General features: G+C 45.1%; 1 protein-coding gene across 1 annotated transcript in view; it reads right to left on the bottom strand.

Moving 5' to 3' along the window:
• The window catches only part of gfra2b (GDNF family receptor alpha 2b), a 116,401-nt gene that overhangs the window by 82,593 nt on the left and 13,392 nt on the right, over window positions 1–20,416 (bottom strand). The window contains exon 3 of the mRNA XM_055662326.1: window positions 3,173–3,256. Within this exon, the coding sequence (XP_055518301.1) occupies window positions 3,173–3,256 (84 nt within the window). The remainder of the gene's footprint in view (window positions 1–3,172; window positions 3,257–20,416) is intronic.

Below are 20,416 nucleotides of genomic sequence, written 5' to 3' on the forward strand. Positions count from 1 at the left end.
ACTCCCCCAACATCGGGAACATGCTTCTTGCCTCTAGCGTGTCCAAACCCTTAACAATTTTATATGTTTCAATAAGATACCCTCTCATCCTTCTAACCTCCAGAGTGTACAAGCCCAGCCGCTCCATTCACTCTGCATTTGACAGTTCTGCCATCCCGGGAATTAACCTTGTAAACCTACGCTGCACTCTCTCAATAGCAAGAATGTCCTTCCTCAAATTAGGGGACCAAAATTGCAAACATACATCAGCAGAACATTGCCTATCCACTAACATTTCCAAAGAGTTGTCTGTTCATAAAAGGAATCTTAATATCTTTGTAACTAGTTGACTGTATGTGTAATTGGGTCTTTAGTTAATTGTAAGGAAGTTAATTGCATCTGTGAGAGGTGTGTTCCTTTAAAGCAGCCTTTTAATACATGAAAAGCACCCGTGATTAAAATCTAGGCTGCAGCAAGGACTGGGATAATCAAAAAAGTAATATGATAATCAGGAATAATTCCTCATTTTAATTTGCAGTGTTGTAATTAGACCCATCATTTTAGTTCACAATATTTTAAAAGCATTTCAAATGCTGTCAGCTGAAAAGACAGGAGCTTGTAGAACAGAGAAGAGAAGGACTGATGGTGGGAACAGGATGCCAGATGACTCAACTATACTCTGCAGGGAATAGCCCAGACCATCGCGCAAACCAACCTCCCTTATATTGACTCCATCTACACCTCACGCTGCCTCGGCAAGGCCAGAACCATAATCAAAGACCAGTCTCACTCCCACTTATCCCCTCTCCCACCAGGCACTAAACATTATTCCCTTATCATGTTTCTAAACACTGTAAATGGCTCGATTGTCTGAAGAAGGGTTTCGGCCCAAAACGTTGCCCATTTCCTTCGCTCCATAGATGCTGCTGCACCCGCTGAGTTTCTCCAGCATTTTTGTCTACCTTCTATTGTAATCATGTTTTGTCTTTCCGCTGACTGGTTAGCACGCAACAAAGGCTTTTCACTGTACCTCAGTACACGTGACAATAAACTAAACCAAGAGGCACAGAAGTGTGAAAAAGCTCTCCTCCAGATTCAGGGACATGGAAACATAGAAATATAGAAAATAGATGCACGAGTAGGCCATTCAGCCCTTTGAGCCAACACCGCCATTCAACATGATCATGGCCAAAATCAGTACCCTGTTCCTGCTTTCTCTCCATATCCCTTGATTCCTTTAGCCCTAAGAGCTAAATCAAACTCTTTCTTCCCAGCTGTTTTCAGGCAACTGAACCATCCTTTCACCAACTAGAGAGCGGTCATGACCTTCCATTGACCACCTTGGAGGCCCTCGGACTATCTTTAATCGGACTTTACCTTGCACTGAATGTTGCACCTTTTATCCTTTATCTGTACACTGTGGACAGCTCGATTATATTCACGTACAGTCTTTTCTTTGACTGGTTAGCATGCAAACAAAAGCATATCACTGTACCTCTGTACATGTGACATTCATAAATAAACAAAAATCAATCTCACATGGGTCAGAATGAGAAACACAATATGCCTTCATTGCAAGCAGACCACAGTCAGTCTAAATGATCTCAATTCCAGGGTTTGAATGAGATATCCAAGACTTTCCTTCACTTCCTCAGTCAGAAGAGTCTTCCACAGCCACTCCACAAGCTCTGGGAATCCCTTCTTAGAACATCCCAACTCCTTCTCCTTCTCAAGGCCACTGCTTAAAACCTGCCAGGTCTAAATATCTCCTTTGAGGCCCTGTCAACATTTGCCTGAAGCTCTTTGGAACAATCTGATGACGAGTGAGAGCATTAGTTACATCCAGGATGTTGTTGCTGTGTGATGAATTAACCAGAATGTTACCATGTAGTTGCCGATCAGAAATAAGTGTTGGATCGGTGACCAAAATGGGGAGCTTCACCCACTTGGAACATTGGAACAACACTGGGCAATACTGGGTAACACAGATTCACACTTCATGCTTTCTTCCTCCCCCCCCCCAACCTTCACATCAGTCTGAAGAAGGGTCTCGACCCAAAATGTCACCTATTCCTTCGCTCCATAGATGCTGCCTCACCCGCTGAGTTTCTCCAGCATTTTTGTCTACCTTCGATTTTTCCAGCATCTGCAGTTCTTTCTTAAAGACTTCAGCAGAATGTGGACATTTCAGCAATCCTATCCTAATCACAAAAGACCATCGGGTCATAAGTGATAGGAGTAGAATTAGGCCATTTGGCCCATCAAGTCTACTCTGCCATTCAATCATGGCTGATCTATCTCCCCCTCCTAACCCCATTCTCCTGCCCTCTCCCCATAACCCCCCCCCCCCCCCGACACCCGTACTAATCAAGAATCTATCTATCTCTGCCTTAAAAGCATCCATTGACTTGGCCTCCACACCATTCTGTGGCAAAGAATTCCACAGATTCACCACCCTCTGACTAAAGACCTCATCTCCTTCCTAAAAATAACGTCCTTTAATTCTGAGGCTGTGACCTCTAGTCCTAGACTCTCCCACTAGTGGAAACATCCTCTCCACATCCACTCTATCCAGGCCTTTCACTGTTTTGTATGTTTCAATGAGATCACCCCCTCATTCTTCTAAACTCCAGCGAGTGCCGACAAACGCTCACCGTAGGTTAACCCACTCATTCCTGGGATCATTCTTGTAAACCTCCTCTGGACCCTCTCCAGAGCCAGCACGTCCCTCCTCCGATATGGGGCCCACAATTGCTCACAATATTCCAAAATGCAGCCTGACCAGTGCCTGAACGAGCCTCAGTATTTAATCCCTGTTGTTGTACGCAAGCCCTCTCGAACATTGAGATAGCTTTCTTTACCGCTGATCACTGCTCTTGAAAGTCACCTACATTCTCACATTTTCAACAAATCACAGTTGACTCAATTTTAAATACACAACCTTCAGGTGCTGAGTTGCAAGAATTAAATTTTTGCATTGTGAAGAGAGCAAGTTCTATTTCTAAAACATGCAATTCATTACAAGGTTTACCCTGCTCTGCGTGAGATTTTATAGTCAGATTTGGCCATTTAAGCAGAAATCCGTGGTCCTCCATACATATATTTTTCAGAAGATACTTATTCATCAGAAAATCCCCTCTTTGGCAAGAGAAGATGTTTCAAGAGAACATCAAAGAAATCCTTTATGTTTTACCTGAGCTGATAGCAGCGAGTCGGAATATGTCAGAAAGACGAGAGTTAATCAGTTCGTATGGGGAGTTTTCATAGAGGTCATCTCCTGAAACAAATGGGAAAAGACAAGGTGATTAGATGCATTGTCTGACTAAAGCACTTCATTTCTGTTCCACTGATCTGTTTGGTTCTTGGTTAAGAAGAGTAAATTGACAATCTGAAGCACTTTCAGGCCACTTACTTTGATGATGAGGCCCAGAATAGACCACAGCTGCCCCATGTCCAAATTATACTTGAACAATTGCAGCTGGAACTGTCCTTATTCTTTGTAACCATGTGCAGCCAAGATACCCTAATGCCCCTGTCCCACTTAGGAAACCTGAACGCAAACCTCTGGAGACTTTGCGCCCCACCCAAGGTTTCCGTGCGGTTCCCGGAGGTTTTTGTCAGTCTCCCTACCTGCTTCCACCACCTGCAACCTCCGGGAACCGCACGGAAACCTTGAGTGGGGCGCAAAGTCTCCAGAGGTTTTCCGTTCAAGTTTCCTAAGTGGGACAGGGGCATAAGTCGCAGTTCTTGAACCACAAGTCCTGAGGCTGGAGGCTACTGCCAAATTCAGTCCCAAGCCTTGGGATATAGAGTTGTAGACCTATACAGCATGGAAACATGGCCAACTAACTCATCCATGCACACCAAGTTGGCTGACCAAACTATGCCCACTTGCCCGACCCAAATCACTCCAAACCCTCCCCATCCATGTACGCTTTAGCTTTGGTTTAGTTTAGAGATACGGTGCAGAAACAGGCCCTTCGGCCCATCGAGTCTGCGCCGGCCAGCGATTCCCGCGCACAAACGCTATCCTACACACACGAGGGCCAATTTACATTTATACCAAGGCAATTACCCAACAAAGGTTCACCAGACTGATTCCTGGGATGTCAGGACTGTCGTATGAAGAAAGACTGGATAGACTCGGTTTATACTCGCTAGAATTTAGGAGACTGAGAGGGGATCTTATAGAAACTTACAAAATTCTTAAGGGGTTGGACAGGCTAGATGCAGGAAGATTGCTCCCGATGTTGGGGAAGTCCAGGACAAGGGGTCACTGCTTAAGGATAAGGGGGAAATCCTTTAAAACTGAGATGAGAAGAACTTTTTTCACACAGAGAGTGGTGAATCTCTGGAACTCTCTGCCACAGAGGGTAGTTGAGGCCAGTTCATTGGCTATATTTAAGAGGGAGTTAGATGTGGCCCTTGTGGCTAAGGGGATCATAGGGTATGGAGAGAAGGCAGGTACGGGATACTGAGTTGGATGATCAGCCATGATCATATTGAATGGCGGTGCAGGCTCGAAGGGCCGAATGGCCTACTCCTGCACCTAATTTCTATGTTTCTATGTTTCTATGTTTCTAAAACTGTATTTGGAGTGTGGGAGGAAACAGGAGATCCTGGAGAAAACCCACGAGGGTAGCAGGGAGAACAGTGGGATTAGTGTATAACAGTGAGAATGGTCAGGCAGCATCTCTGGAGGACAAGGATAGGTTCCCGGGATGGCGGGACTATCATATGTTGAAAGAATGGAGCGACTGGGCTCGTATAATTGGAATTTAGATGGATGAGAGGGGATCTTATTGAAACATATAAGATTATTATAGGGTTTGGACACGCTAGAGGCAGGAAACATGGTCTCGATGCTGGGGGAGTCCAGAACCAGGGGCCACAGTTTAAGAATAAGGGATCGGACATTTAGAACAGAGATGAGGAAAAACTTTTTCACCCAGAAAGTTGTGAATCTGTGGAACTCTCTGCCTCAGAAGGTGGTGGTGGCCAATTCTCTGGATGCTTTCAAGCGAGAGTTAGGTAGAGTTCTTAAACATTGCGGAGAAGGGATATGGGGAGAAGGCAGGAATGGGGTACAGATGATGGATGGTCAGCCATGATCACAGTGAATCGCGGTGCTGGCTCGAAGGGCCGAATGGCCTCTACTCCTGCACCTATTGTCTGTTGTCTAGATTTTGAGACAGAAGAGTAAGAAATTCTCGTTGAGAATGTGCAATGCTGTGCCTGGAGCAACGTGTGAAATACATGCTCATCTTAACGCTGGTGCTGTGCAGATTTAGACGATTGATTCCTAAGAGGGGGAATGTTCAAAGAGGAACATTTAACTTTGGTCTATACTTGCTGGAGTTTGGAAGAATGAGAGATGGCATAATTGAGACGTACAAGATTCTAAAGGGAATTGGCAGTGTGGATGGTTCTGTTCTATATCTGAGCTGAAGAGAAATTTCTTTAGTCCCAGAGTTGTGAAATGTAAGATTCTCTTCCTCAGACGACCATGGATGCTGAGTCATTGATTATTGTCATACCTGTGAAAAATAGATTTGGGCAGTGAATGATGGGGAGTGTACGATTAGTCCTGATCTCATTGACTGATCTGTTCATGGACTCACTAGGTCTCATATGTTCTTCAGTTCCGTTTAGTTTATTGTCACGTGTGACGAGGTACAGTGAAAAGCTTCTGTTGCATGCAAACCAGCCAGCAGAAAGACAAAATATGATTACAATCGAGCCATTTTCAGTGTACAGATACAAGATAATGGAATCACGTTTGGTTCAAGGTAAAGCCAGCAAAGTCCGATCGAGGATAGCCCGAGGGTCTCCAATGAGGTAGATAGTAGCTCAGGACTGCTCTCTGGTTGTGGTAGGATGGTTCAGTTGCCTGATAACAGCTGGGAGGAAACTGCCCCAGACCCTGTAGGTGTGCATATTCACACTTCTATACCTTTTACCCTTGCTCACTGAAAATCCCAACCTTTGTGTCTGATTAGAAGTAGTAAACACTGCCCAGTCCATCATCGGCTCTGACCTCGCAACCATCGAGGGGATTTATCGCAGTCGCTGCCTCAAAAAGGCTGGCAGCATCATCAAAGACCCACACCATCCTGACCACACACTCATCTCCCTGCTACCTTCAGGTAGAAGGTACAGGAGCCTGAAGACTGCAACACTCAGGTTCAGGAATAGCTACTTCCCCACAGCCATCAGGCTATTAAACCTGGCTCAGACAAAACTCTGATTATTAATAACCCATTTTCTGTTATTTGCACTTCATCAGTTTATTTATTCATGTGTGTATATATTTATATTATGGTATATGGACACACTGATCTGTTTTGTAGTCAATGCCTACTATGTTCTGTGTGCTGAAGCAAAGCAAGAATTTCATTGTCCTATACAGGGACACATGACAATAAACTGATTCCCCCACTCTGGGTAAAAGACTCTGCACATTCACCTTGTCCAGTCCTCTCAATGCTTGTAGTTGTCCATTCTGACCCTTCGATAAGTGACTCCCAGCTTCAAAAACCAAATACTAATTTTGTTTGAAGAAGGTCTGAAGAAGGGTTTCTACCCGAAACTTTGCCTATTTCCTTCGCTCCATAGAGCAAAGGAAATAGGCAACGTTTCAGGCCGAAACCTTTCTTCAGACTGAAGGAAATAGGCAACGTTTCAGGCCGAAACCCTTCTTCAGACTGAAGGAAATAGGCAACGTTTCAGGCCAAAACCCTTCTTCAGACTGAAGGAAATAGGCAACGTTTCAGGCCGAAACCCTTCCGGGTTTCGGCCCGAAACGTTGCCTATTCCTTCGCTCCATAGATGCTGCCGCACCCACTGAGTTTCTCCAGCACTTTTGTTTACCTTCGATTTTCCAGCATCTGCAGTTCCTTCTCAAACACTAATTTTGTTTGATCGGGAGCCTTTATATTCGAGCACTAATGAGCTGACTTCTGGCGGGACACATGACAATAAACTCACTTGAACTTGAACTTGAACTTGAACTGATCTGTGTGGTTTTTCTCCGGGGGGGATCTCAAAAACATGCAGGTTTGTAGGCTAATTGGCTTGGTATAAATGTAATTGTCCCCAGTGTGTGTAGGCTAGCAGCAGTGTGCTGGTCGGAGCGGTATCGAAGGGCCGAAGGGCCTGTTTCCGCGCAGTATCTCTAAACTAAAGGTGACGTTTCAGCTCAGGACCCTTCTTCAGACTGTGAATCAGGGGAGAGGAAAACGAGATATATTAAAAGGTACATAGATATATTGTACCTTTTCATATCTCTGAAGGTGTCACCTTTTCCTTTCCTCCAGAGCTGCTGTCTGACCCACTGAGTTACTCCAACGTGTTGTATCTATTGTTGGTGTAAACCAGCATCTGCAATTCCTTCCTATGAACAGATCAACTTTTCCATGAACAACTGGCAGCTCAGGGTGTGTTAATTCAGGATGGACACAAATAGCTGGAGTAACTCAGCGGGACAGGCAGCATCTCTGGAGAAAAGGAATAGGTGACGTTTCGGGTCGAGACCCTTCTTCAGACTGGGAGTCAGGGGAGAGGGAAACGAGATATATAGACGGCGATGTGGAGAGATATAGAACAAACGATTGAAAGAAATGCTCAAAATTAATGAACATAACGGAAACAGGCCATGTTAATTCAGGTCTGAAGAAGGGTCTCGACCCGAAATGTCACCCATTCCTTCTCTCCAGAGATGCTGCCTGTCCCGCTGAGATACTCCAGCATTTTGTGTCCATCTTTTGTTAATTCAGGGCAGGTTTCTGTTGAATACACGGACTCTGGTCAATATTGTTCTGGCTGGCGTTTAGCTGAAGTGCATTTTCTGCATTGCAATATCTGTTTGAATTACTGCTAAATATCATAGGTATTGATCTGTCTCTGGAACTCATTGATATAAGTCCAGGAGATTAAGTGTGCAGCTGGCAAAAGCAATTCATACGAAGGACACAACCAGGAACACAAGGAACACAAAGTGCTTGAGTAACTCAGTGGGTCAGGCAGCATCTCAGCTGCACTTTTTACCCACTTACCCACGCAACCACATACATATCGTGCAATTGTCGGAGTTAGTTGTGGAGCAATTGTTGCATTCGGCAGCGGTAGAGTTGCTGCCTCACAGCGCCGGGTGCGATCCTGACCACGGGTGCTGTCTGTGCGGAGTTTGCACGTCTCCCCGTGACCTTGTGGGTTCTCTCCAGGTGCTCGGGTTTCCTCCCACACTCCAAACACGTACAGGTTTGTAGTCTAATTGGTAAAAATACAAATTGTCCCTCGCGCCCGCAGGTTAGCGTTAGTGTGCGGGGATCGCTGGTCGGCACGAAGAAGGGCCTGTTTTTGTGCTGCATTTCTAAACTAAGGACGGCAAGAGAGAGTCCGGTCCCAATTGCCCACATATAGCCCATAAATTCCTTTCCCAAGAACAAATTCAAGAAAGATTGTTGATGTACAAGATATGCAGTAACATCAGGATCTCATGCCTGTAACCACTCTTCTTCTAAGACAGCAGAACACATGATCAATGCTAATAAAATACACCACAGGTGATAAAGTCTAGATGAATCATTACAATTCTGTGATAATACCAGTGGAATTAAAAAATAAAAATTAATAATGAATGATTTAATTACCCAAATCCTTGAAGGATTGAGTACACTTTAGCTTTTAATGCTCTCACTCTTTAAAATCCAATAATAACGTGTTGCAGAAACGCTGAAATAAAGTTAGTCACAATATCTCATCTCTGGCGTTTGTCCAAACATCTACCTATCAAACCCCCCCATGCCTGTGTTCATCTACCCCAAGACAGAAGGGGGGGGCGACTTGTACAGTTTAATAGCCACAGCCACACCATCCTGCAGACACTAAGAACAATTTACAATTTTCACCAAGCCAATTAACCTATAAACCTATTTAAGAAGGAACTGCAGATGCTGGAAAATCAAAGGTACACAAAAGTGCTGGAGAAACTCAGTGGGTGCAGCAGCATCTATGGAGCGAAGGAAATAGGCAACGTTTCGGGTCTGAAGAAGGGTTTCGGCCAGAAACGTTGCCCTATTTCCTTCCCTCCATAGATGCTGCTGCACCCGCTGAGTTTCTCCAACCTCTATACATGTACGTCTTTGGAATGTGGGAGGATACCAGACCCTTCTACAGACAGTCTGAAGAAGGGTCCCGACCTGAAATGTCAACTGTCCATGTTCTCCAAGGATGCTGCCTGACCCGCTGAGTTACTCCAGCACTTTGTGTCTTTTTTTTTTTTGGTATAGCAGCATCTGCAGTTCCTTGTGTTTTTGCCTTCCTGTGGGGGGTGGAATTTGTGTGGGTGGTGGGGGGTGGGGGGGGGGGGGGGGGGGGGGGGGGGGGGGGGGGGAGGGGGATGAGAATAACAAGAAAGGGATGAATATAGGTTTAGCATAAGTGGGGAGTTGATGGTCGGTGGGGACTTAATGGACCATGCGATCAGTTTCCAAGTTGGCTGTCTCTATCTCTACAAGTCACCCTCATACAGTAATGCCTCCTTGTGTTAACCTTCAATAATGCAGCGCTCCTTCAATACCACGTCCATGTTAGGTACACAACAATTATCTCAGAGGCATCTCTGCCTCAGAACCAACACAGCCTCCCTCTGCAATGCCCTTTGGTTTAGTTTAGTTTAGAGATACAAAAGTCGCCCATTTCCTTTGCTCCACAGATGCTGCCTCACCCGCTGAGTTTCTCCAGCATTTTTCTCGTACTTGAGTGTAGCTTGATAGTATCTATATATGGTATATCTGATCTGGATTTGGATTGCGTTTTTTGTGTAGGAAGTAACTGCAGATGCTGGTTTATGTCGGAGATAGGCGCAAAAACGCTGGAGTAACTCAGTGGATCAGGCAGCATCTCTGGAGAAAAGGAATTGGTGACGTTACGGATCGGAATCCTTCTTCAGATCAAAACCTTTTTGCTGTGTCTCGGTACAAGGGACAACAATTGATTAGTACGGGTGTCAGAGGTTATGGGGAGAAGGCAGGAGAATGGGATTTGGGGGAAGAGATAGATCAGCCATGATTGAATGGCGGAGTAGACTTGATGGACAGAATGGCCTAATTCTACTCCTATTCCTTATGACATAGAAACATAGAAATTAGGTGCAGCAGTAGGCCATTCGGCCCCTTCGAGCCTGCACCGCCATTCAATATGATCATGGCTGATCATCCAACTCAGTATCCTGTACCTGCCTTCTCTCCATACCCCCTAATCCCTTTAGCCACAAGGGCCACATCTAACTCCCTCTTAAATATAGCCAATGAACTGTGGCCTCAACTACCTTCTGTGGCAGAGAGTTCCAGAGATTCACCACTCTCGGTGCAAAAAAATGTTTTTCTCATCTCGGTCCTAAAGGATTTCCCCCTTATCCTTAACCTGTGACCCCTTGTTCTGGACTTCCCCAACATCGGGAACAATCTTCCTGCATCTAGCCTGTCCAACCCCTTAAGAATTTTGTACCTTTCTCTAAGATCCCCCCTCAATCTTCTAAATTCTAGCGCGTACAAGCCGAGTCTATCCAGTCTTTCTTCATATGAAAGTCCTGACCTCCCAGGAATCAGTCTGGTGAACCTTCTCTGTATGGTGAACCCTCTATGGCAAGAATGTCTTTCCTCAGATTAGGTATAATAAACCCAAGACTAGACCTAAATGCGTGAATATTTTTTAAAAGCTCACTCAGAAGCGCCCTGATACCTTTATTAATTTGGTATTAATTAACCTGTGATACTTTACTCATTGAGTAATGCCCTCTAGAGTTAAACTATATCCAGGCAGCACACCCTCAGTCTAGTGTCCGAGTGTTAATTTAGCTCCACACAGTACTCCCTCTACACTGCCCTCATGTGTTAGCAGGACAAAGTGCTTGAGGCAAGAGTGACGCACACACACACACACAACCACCCACATGCGTATGGAATATTTCCAACTAATTATTAACAAACCATGCCCGGCAGGATGTTGAACTAATAATTTGCAATGATCTGTATTATGCATGAGGGCTCTCTTGATAACAACATAAGCAATGCTTATCTACATAATCTGATTATAATTACTGCAGAATTACATTCTCACCACACTATATTGTCCATTACTGTCTGATCTGATCTACCAAAGCCAAATACAATCAACTAAAAGGAACTCCTTCAATTAGCTGGTGGACCATTTTGTGTCTGAAGAAGGGTCTCGACCCGAAACGTCACCCATTCCTTCCTTCCCTCCATCTCTGCTGCCTGTCCCGCTGAGTTACTCCAGCATTTTGCATTTTAGTTCTATACCTTTTACCTGGAGTATTGCGTACAGTACAGTTTTGGTCTCCTAATCTGAGGAAAGACATTCTCTCCATAGAGGAGAAAAACTTCATATGAAGAAAGACTGGATAGACTCGACTTGTACTCGCTAGAATTTAGATAGACTTGAGTTTATACTCTCTTATAGAAACTTACAAATTTTTAAGGGGTTGGACAGGCTAGATGCAGGAAGATTGTTCCCGATGTTGGGGAAGTCCAGAACAAGGGGTCACACAGTTTAAGGATAAGGGGGAAATATTTTAGGACCGAGATGAGAAAAACATTTTTCACACAGAGAGTGGTGAATCTGTGGAATTCTCTGCCACAGAAGGTAGTTGAGGCCACAGTTCATTGGCTAAATTTAAGAGGGAGTTAGATGTGGCCCTTGTGGCTAAAGGGATCAGGGGGTATGGAGAGAAGGCAGGTACAGGATACTGAGTTGGATGATCAGCCATGATCATATTGAATGGCGGTACAGGCTCAAAGGGCCGAATGGCCTACTCCTGCACCTATTTTCTATGCTTCTATGCTGACAACTTGTTTACCTCCCTTTGCATAGGATCACATGCTGGAGGACAATGAAAGTCAAGAAATACCACTCAACCAGAGCAATGTTCACTTGGCTAAACCCTGATGGGGAAACAACAGGCATTGGGTACTTGAGCTGTGGAGCAGAGCAGAGAACAGCGAGGGCAATGAATGTAAACACCTTCAATCAAAGGCCATAAATCTTTATGTTACATCCAGCTGGTCATAACTCATTGGCGTGTGCAGATCAAAGACAGGAAACGTTTCCACGGCTTGTTCCTGCTCGTGATTAGAATAATTCGCTGCTGTAAGATGCCCAAGATTTGGTTGAACGCTGGTGGGAAAACTGACAAGTATCAATGGAAGGTTGACACAAAATGCTGGAGTAACTCAGCGGGACAGGCAGCATCTCTGGAGAGAAGGAATGGGCGACGTTTTTCGGGTCAAGACCCTTCTAGTATCAATGGATATAGGTTACAGAGATATCATAGTCATAGAATCATACAGGGTGGAAACAGGCCATTTGGCCCAGTTTCTCCATTGAGTCTGTCCAAAGCAAGCGCTGTCTGCGGAGGGCGCTCAGCATCGCCAAGGACTGCTCTCACCCCAACCATGCACTGTTTAACCTCCTACCATCCGGGAGGCGCTACAGGTCTCTCCGTTGCCGAACCAGCAGGTCGAGGAACAGCTTCTTTCCGGCGGCTGTCACTCTACTCAACAACGTACCTCGGTGACTGCCAATCACCACCCCCCCCCGGACACTTATTATATTTTTTTATTCAAATCGTTTGCTATGTCGCTCTTCAAGGGAGATGCTAAATGCATTTCGTTGTCTCTGTACTGTACACTGACAATGACAATTAAATTGAATCTGAATCTGAATCTGAATCAATGGATATAGGTTACAGAGATATCATAGTCATAGAATCATACAGGGTGGAAACAGGCCATTCGGCCCAGTTTCTCCATACGTCCCAACCTGGTTGTTGATAGATTGAACTGGCCACATGGAGGGACCATATTACCCACCTGACCCCAGACCCAAGTCAACACATGTCCAGTGACGAGGGTCAGCGAGAGGGAACATTACGGCCAAATGGATAAGCAACTGGTTCAAAGCCACATCCCGCCTAATATAGATGGAACTTCACAGCTGAATGTAAAATTTGAGAATTTAATTTCAATGACCTGGCTGAAGAAGGGTCTAGACCTGAAACGTCACCCATTCCTTCGCTCCATAGATGCTGCCTCACCCGCTGAGTTTCACCAGCATTTTTATCTACCTACAATGGTTGTCAGACTAGTCCAACTAATTATCCACTAGGTCCTGCAGTCATTGCATGAAGAACATTATTCTTGGGCATGAAGCATTGATAAATGCTTCCGCACAATGCTTTATGCTTTGACTTGGCTAATTACAATGCATTAATGAAACCTGAATTACAGATTCTCTTTAAATGCAATAAACTACAAGGATTTAAGTAATACACAAACTACAAATTAATTGCCTTACAACTGAATTAAACTTAAGCAAAACATTTCCCTAATTATATTTCAGCCTTGAATAATAGTTGTTGCTTTTGGAATTAAAATAGTCCATCTTGACTCTGTTGGAGGAAGCATGAGTTAGGATTGGACCTGATGGTCACTGTTCCACCACAGTGGATTAGATACTGATCTCCAGCCAGCACTAAAGAATGAGTAGGAAGGAACTGCAGATGCTGGTTTACACCGAAGATAGACACAAAATGCTGGAGTAACTCAGCAGGAAAGGCAGCATAGAAACATAGAAAATAGGTGCAGGAGTAGGCCATTCGGCCCTAGGAGCAAGCACTGCCATTCATGGCTGATCATCCCCAATCAGTACCCCGTTCCTGCCTTCTCCCCATATCCCTTGACTCTGCTATTTTTAAGAGCTCTCTCTTGAAAGCATCTAGAGAACGCAAGCAAGCAAGCAAGAAAGAATTTCATTGTCCTATCTAGGACACATGACAATAAACTCTGAATGTAAAATTTGAGAATTTCATTTCAATGACCTGGCTGAAGAAGGGTCTAGACCTGAAACGTCACCCATTCCTTCAATAACAATACCTTCAATAACAATTCCTGACAATAAACTCTCTTGACTTGACTTGATCGACACACTCTCCAGGGGAGGGAGCAATCACTTTGTTATTCACGGGTCCTCAGGGAGATAGAGGGAGGAACTTCACACCATGACCCACAAACCTCCATCCGGCTGCATCTCAATCCACTGCCTATCTTCCAACAGGGTCCTTAAAGCACCTGTACTTGGCTGTGATATAAAGCAAACACAGACTTCCAAAAGCCTTCAAACGTAGGAGCCGCTCAGCAGGTTACAAGGAATCCGAACCGCAAAACATCCTGACAAGAGCTCTTCAATGCAACTCAATGAAACAAGGATTCCGTCTGCTGCTGTGTCGTTCAATCTCCCACAGAGACTGTGTAGGAATGAACTGCAGATGCTGGTTTACATCAAAGTTAGACACAAAATGCTGGAGTAACTCAGCGGGACAGGCAGCATCTCTGGAGAGAAGGAATGGGTGACATTTCAGCCGGAGTCTGAAGTAGGGTCTCGACCCGAAACATCACCCATTCCTTCGATAAAGTCATAAGGAAAAGGAGTGGAACCAGGCCATTCGGTCCATCAAGTCTACTCCGCCATTCGATCATGGCTGTTCTGTCTCTCCCTCTTAATCCTATTCTCCTGCCCTCTCGTCATAACCTCTGACACCCGTATAATCAAGAATCTATCTATCTCTGCAGCCTTCTGTGACAACATTTCCACAGATTCACCACCCTCTGAAGAAATAAATTCCTCCTCATCTCATTCCTAAAAGAATGTCCTTTAATACTGAGGCTGTGACCTCTAGTCCTAGATTTTCCCACTAGAAACATAGAAACATAGAAATAAGTACAGGAGTAGGCCATTCGGCCCTTCGAGCCTGCACCGCCATTCAATATGATCATTGCTGATCATCCAACTCAGTATCCCATACCTGCCTTCTCTCCATACCCCCCTGATCCCTTTAGCCTCAAGGGCCACATCTAACTCCCTCTTAAATATAGCCAATGAACTGTGGCCTCAACTACCTTCTGTGGCAGAGAATTCCACAGATCCACCACTCTCTGTGTAAAAAATGTTTTTCTCAACTCAGTCCTAAAAGATTTCCCCCTTATCCTTAAACTGTGTGACCCCTTGTTCTGGACTTCCCCAACATCGGGAACAATCTTCCTGCATCTAGCCTGTCCAACCCCTTAAGAATTTTGTAAGTTTCTAAACTAGTGGAAACATCCTCTCCACATCCACTCTATCCCAGCCTTGCACTATTCTGTGTGGTACAATGTGTCCTGAGATGTTGCCTGTCCTGTTGAGTTACTCCAGCATTTTGTATCTATCACCCAGAGAGATTGTCTACCTGTAGAATTTGTAGAATCTTTGATTCGGTCCAGAAACCCATTACATTACGCTATTAATTTAATATGCTGAAATAATCTGGGCTTCCCATTCACTATTAATATATGCAAGTATGGCTGATATTATATAAATTAATATTACATTGTAATGGACAGACCAACTAACAAATGTATGTAAAATGCTACATGGGTGACCTGCTTCAGTCAATGTGCAAACATGACATTCAATTCATGTTTTTTTGCCGCTGAATGCATTCTCTGGCCCTAATCAGAGACTGCTGTGTTGAGAGACTTTAGACTTTAGAGATACTTTAGACTTTAGAGATACAGCGTGGAAACCGGCCCTTCAGCCCACAGAGTCCGTGCTATCCAGTGATCACTCCACACACTAACATTGTCCTAAACACCAGGGCCAATTTTAGAATTTTGCACAAGCCAATTAAACTTACAAACCTGTACGTCTTTGGTTGTGGGAGGAGACCAGAGCACCTGGAGGACACACACGTGGTGTGTACAAAATCATGAGAGGAATAGATCGGGTAGATGCACAGAGTCTCTTGCCTAGAGTAGGTGAATCGAGGACCAGAGGACATGGGTTTAAAGTGAAGGGGGAAAGATTCAATGGGAATCTGAGGGACAACGTTTTCACACAAAGGGTGGTGGGTGTATGGAATGAGCTGCCAGAGGAGGTAGTTGAGGTTGGGACTATCCGAATGTTTAAGGAACAGTTAAACAGGTACATGGATAGGTAGGACAGGTTTGGAGGTATATGGACGAAACAAGGGCAGGTGAGACCCGTGTAGCTGGGATATGTTGACCGGTGTGGACAAGTTCAAGTCCAAGCTCACTTTTATTGTCACATGCGCCAGTGAAATTTGAGTTACCATGCAGCCATATGAATAAAAATAACACAATACACGATAGACTTTAACATAAACATCCACCACAGCAGAATCAACGTTCCACACTGTGACAGAAGGCAATAAAGATGGGCCGAAGGGCCTGTTTCCACGCTGTATCACTCTATGGCTCAATGACTTAATGGTCACAAGGAGAGCGTACAAACTCTGTACAGGCAGCAGCCTTATAGCCCTGTCCCACGGTGCAAGTTCATTCCAAGAGCTCTCCCGAGTTAAAAAAAAATCAAACTGGTGGTAAGCACGGAGAATGAACGTAGCGGGTACGTCGGAGCTCGGGGACGTCTCTTAGCGCTAATGGCAGGTAGTCGGGAAGACTCGCTAATGGCAGGTACTCGGGAAGACTCGTGAAGATTTTTCGACACGTTGAAAAATGTCCACGAGAGCCCCGAGTACCGACGAGTGGCCATTACCGTAAATCTCCGAGTTCAAATCAGGGCAAACTCGTGAGAGCTCTTGGAATGAACTCGTACAGTGGGACAGGGGTTTGAGTCAGGATCAAACCCAGATCTATGGCGCTGTGAGGCAGCGACTTTAGTGCAGAGGAAGGAGAGAGCCGAGGGAGGCAGGACAGCTGTTGATCTCCTATTAACACTCCAGCATTCACCACCTGACTGGCGTACAAACCCTGAGAGCCGTGGCGGTTATTGAAAAATACCAATTAGTCCTACACACCTCTGACCACAACCAACAAGAGCTAGATCTCAACCAGGGCAGCGAACTAACAAATATCAATTTGCCTTCTCAAACATCAGCTAATAATCAACTAAGTACAAAAGCAAATATCCTTAAGGGGTTGCTCATCCAGGAAGCTTGTGAATAAATGCCTGATCCAATATTTATATTTAATACAGCCAAAAGCCTTCTATCTGCTCTGCAGAAATCATTTGGTTTAATTATTTATTTTCACTTCAGAACCAGAGTCAGAGGTGGCTAATTCCTTCACGTTAGTTAACGCTCTGTGCATTTGAGCAAACATTGAGAGATAGATATTTGCTTGCTCAAGACTTTGATGAATAAAGACAGTTGGATGGATGCCAATGTTCAGAACACAAATAGAATACTCAGCCGCTCAAGCCCGTATGAATCACAGTCATATATTGCAGAAAGAGGCCATTCGGCCCAAATAATCCATGCTGACCAAGTTACCTACCAAACCTAGCCCCATTTGCCTGCATTGGCCCATGTCTTTTCCTACCTGTCCCATCTAGGTACCTGCCCCAATGTCTTTTGAGCAACCTACTTGTACCTCAGTTTAGTTTATTGTCACATGTACAGTGAAAAGCTTTTGTTGCACGCTATCCAGTCAGCAGAAAGACAATACATGATTACAATCGATCCATTTACAGTGTACAGATAGATGATAAGGGAATAACGTTTAGTGCAAGGTAAAGCCAGCAAAGTCCGATCAAGGATAGTCACCAAAGAGGTGGATAGTAATTCAGCACTGCTCTCTGGTTGTGGTAGGATGGTTCAGTTGCCTGATAACACCTGCCTCTACCACTTCCTCTGTCAGCTCGTTCCATATACCCACCACCCTCTGGGTGGAAAGGTAGCCCATCTGGGTCTCCTTTAAGTCAGGGGAGACTGTTGAAAATTGCATCCACATAGACTTAATTTTGGGTGTCTATCACCTGGTACAAAGCATGAATAAGGAGAAGCTGAATGCTGTGGAGATGGAGGTGTTCTCCCACTGGCACTGGGCATTGGGTCAGTGGTGGTTGTACTCCAGGTAAGTCCAGCCTCCGAACATCACACCCCCCCACCTGATGGGCTACGAGGATGTTGCCAGGACTAGAGGGTGTGTGAGCTATAGGGAGAGGTTGAGCAGGCCCGGACACTATTTCTTGGAGCGCAGGAGGATCGGAAGGATCTTGTAGAGGTGTACAAAAAATCATGAGAGGAATAGATCGGGTAGATGCACAGAATCTCTTGCCCAGAGTAGGTGAATCGAGGACCAGAGGACATAGGTTCAAGGTGAAGGGGAAAAGATTTAATAGGAATCTGAGGGGTAACCTCTCCACACAGAGGGTGGTGGGTGTATGGAACAAGCTGCCAGAAGAGGTGGTTGAGGCTGGGACTATCCCAACAGTTAGACAGGTTACATGGATTAAGAATAAGGGATAAGCCATTTAGAACGGAGATGAGGAAACATTTTTTCACACAGAGAGTTGTGAATCTGTGGAATTCTCTGCCTCAGAGGGCGGTGGAGGCTGGTTCTCTGGATACTTTCAAGAGAGGGCTAGATAGGGCTCTTAAAGATAGTGGAGTCAGGGGATATGGGGAGAAGGCAGGAACGGGGTACTGATTGTGGATGATCAGCCATGATCATATTGAATGGCTCGAAGGGCCGAATGGCCTACTCCTGCACCTATTGTCTATTGTCTATTGGATGGGACAGGTTTGGATGGATATAGACCAAACGCGGGCAGGTGGGACTAGTATAGATAGGACAGGTTGGCCGGTGTGGGCAAGTGGAGCCGAAGGGCCTGTTTCAACGCTGCATCACTGTATAACTCAGATGCAGGCTTGTTGCAACATTATCTGGCATCCTCCGATCTGAAGCCGCACCCAGCCTAACCCTGCAAGTCACCGTTACATCTTGTTCAACTGAGAGTCTGGCCTAAAAGCTAGAACTTAAATAGTAAATAAGGGTCCCGACCCAAAACCTCACCCATTCCTTCTCTCCAGAGATACGGCCTGTCTCGTTGAGTTACTCCAGCATCTTGTGTCTATCGAGTAAATAAAAGCCTGGCTGGATTCCAATTGTCAGTAATAGTTCACAGTTGGTTTGGCATAGAGTCCCACAGCACAGAAACAGGCAAGCCAGGGAGCTGTCAGCACGCTGGTCTCAAAATCAGATCTGCCATCTTTCATAACAATAGGTCCACTTTCAAACCAACACTATTCTCTTTATCCTGTATCTGTACACCGTGAAAGGCTTGATTGTAATCAATAGACAATAGACAATAGGTGCAGGAGTAGGCCATTCAGCCCTTCGAGCCAGCACCGCCATTCAATGTGATCATGGCTGATCATCCACAATCAGTACCCCGTTCCTGCCTTCTCCCCATATCCCCTGACTCCGCTATTTTTAAGAGCCCTATCTAGCTCTCTCTTGAAAGCATCCAGAGAACCTGCCTCCACTGCCCAATTCCACAGACTCACCACTCTCTGTGAGAAAAAGTGTTTCCTCGTCTCCATTCTAAATGGTTTACTCCTTATTCCGACTGGATAGCACGCAACATAAAAGTTATTGCTGTACCTCGGCACATGTGGCAACAAACTACACTAAACTAACGAAGGGTTTTCTGTCCATTCCCTGTACGGATGCTGCCTGGCCCGTGTGTAAACGCACACCTCCAGATTCAGGGACAGTTTCTTCCCAGCAGTAATCAGCATGTAAACTGAACCATCCTACCACAACCAGATATCAGTGCTGAACTACTATCTACCTCATTGGTGACCCTCGGACTGTCCTTAATCAGACTTTGAAGGTAGACAAAAATGCCGGAGAAACTCAGCGGGTGAGGCAGCATCTATGGAGCGAAGGAAATAGGCAACGTTTTGGGTTGAAACCCTTCTTCAGACTCAATCACACTTGATCGGACTTTGCTGGCTTTACCTTGCACTAAACGCTATTCCCTTAGAAACATAGAAAATAGGTGCAGGAGTAGAGGCCATTCGGCCCTTCGAGCCTCCACCGCCATTCAATATGATCATGGCTGATCATCCAACTCAGTATCCTGTACCTACCTTCTCTCCATACCCCCTGATCCCCTTAGCCACAAGGGACACGTCTAACTCCCTCTTAAATATAGCCAATGAACTGTGGCATCAACTATCTTCTGTGGCAGAGAATTCCACAGATTCACCTCTCTCTGTGTGAAAAATGTTTTTCTCATCTCAGTCCTAAAAGATTTCCCCTTTTATCCTTAAACTGTGTGAGCCCTTGTTCTGGACTTCTCCAACATCGGGAACAATCTTCCTGCATCTAGCCTGTCCAACCCCTTAAGAATTTTGTAAGTTTCTGGGTTTATCATGTGTTTGTACACTGTATATGGATCGATTGTAATCGGGTAGTGTCTTTCCGCTGACAGACTAGCACGTGGGAAAGGTTTTTCGCTGTACCTCGAAACTGACCCCACTGAGTTCCTCCAACACTTTGTGTTATGTTCCTTGGAATACAGATGTTGACTGTGCAATCTCTGTTTAATC

This window comes from Leucoraja erinacea, chromosome 35 (genome assembly GCF_028641065.1).
Source record: "Leucoraja erinacea ecotype New England chromosome 35, Leri_hhj_1, whole genome shotgun sequence".
Classification (NCBI taxonomy): domain Eukaryota; kingdom Metazoa; phylum Chordata; class Chondrichthyes; order Rajiformes; family Rajidae; genus Leucoraja; species Leucoraja erinaceus.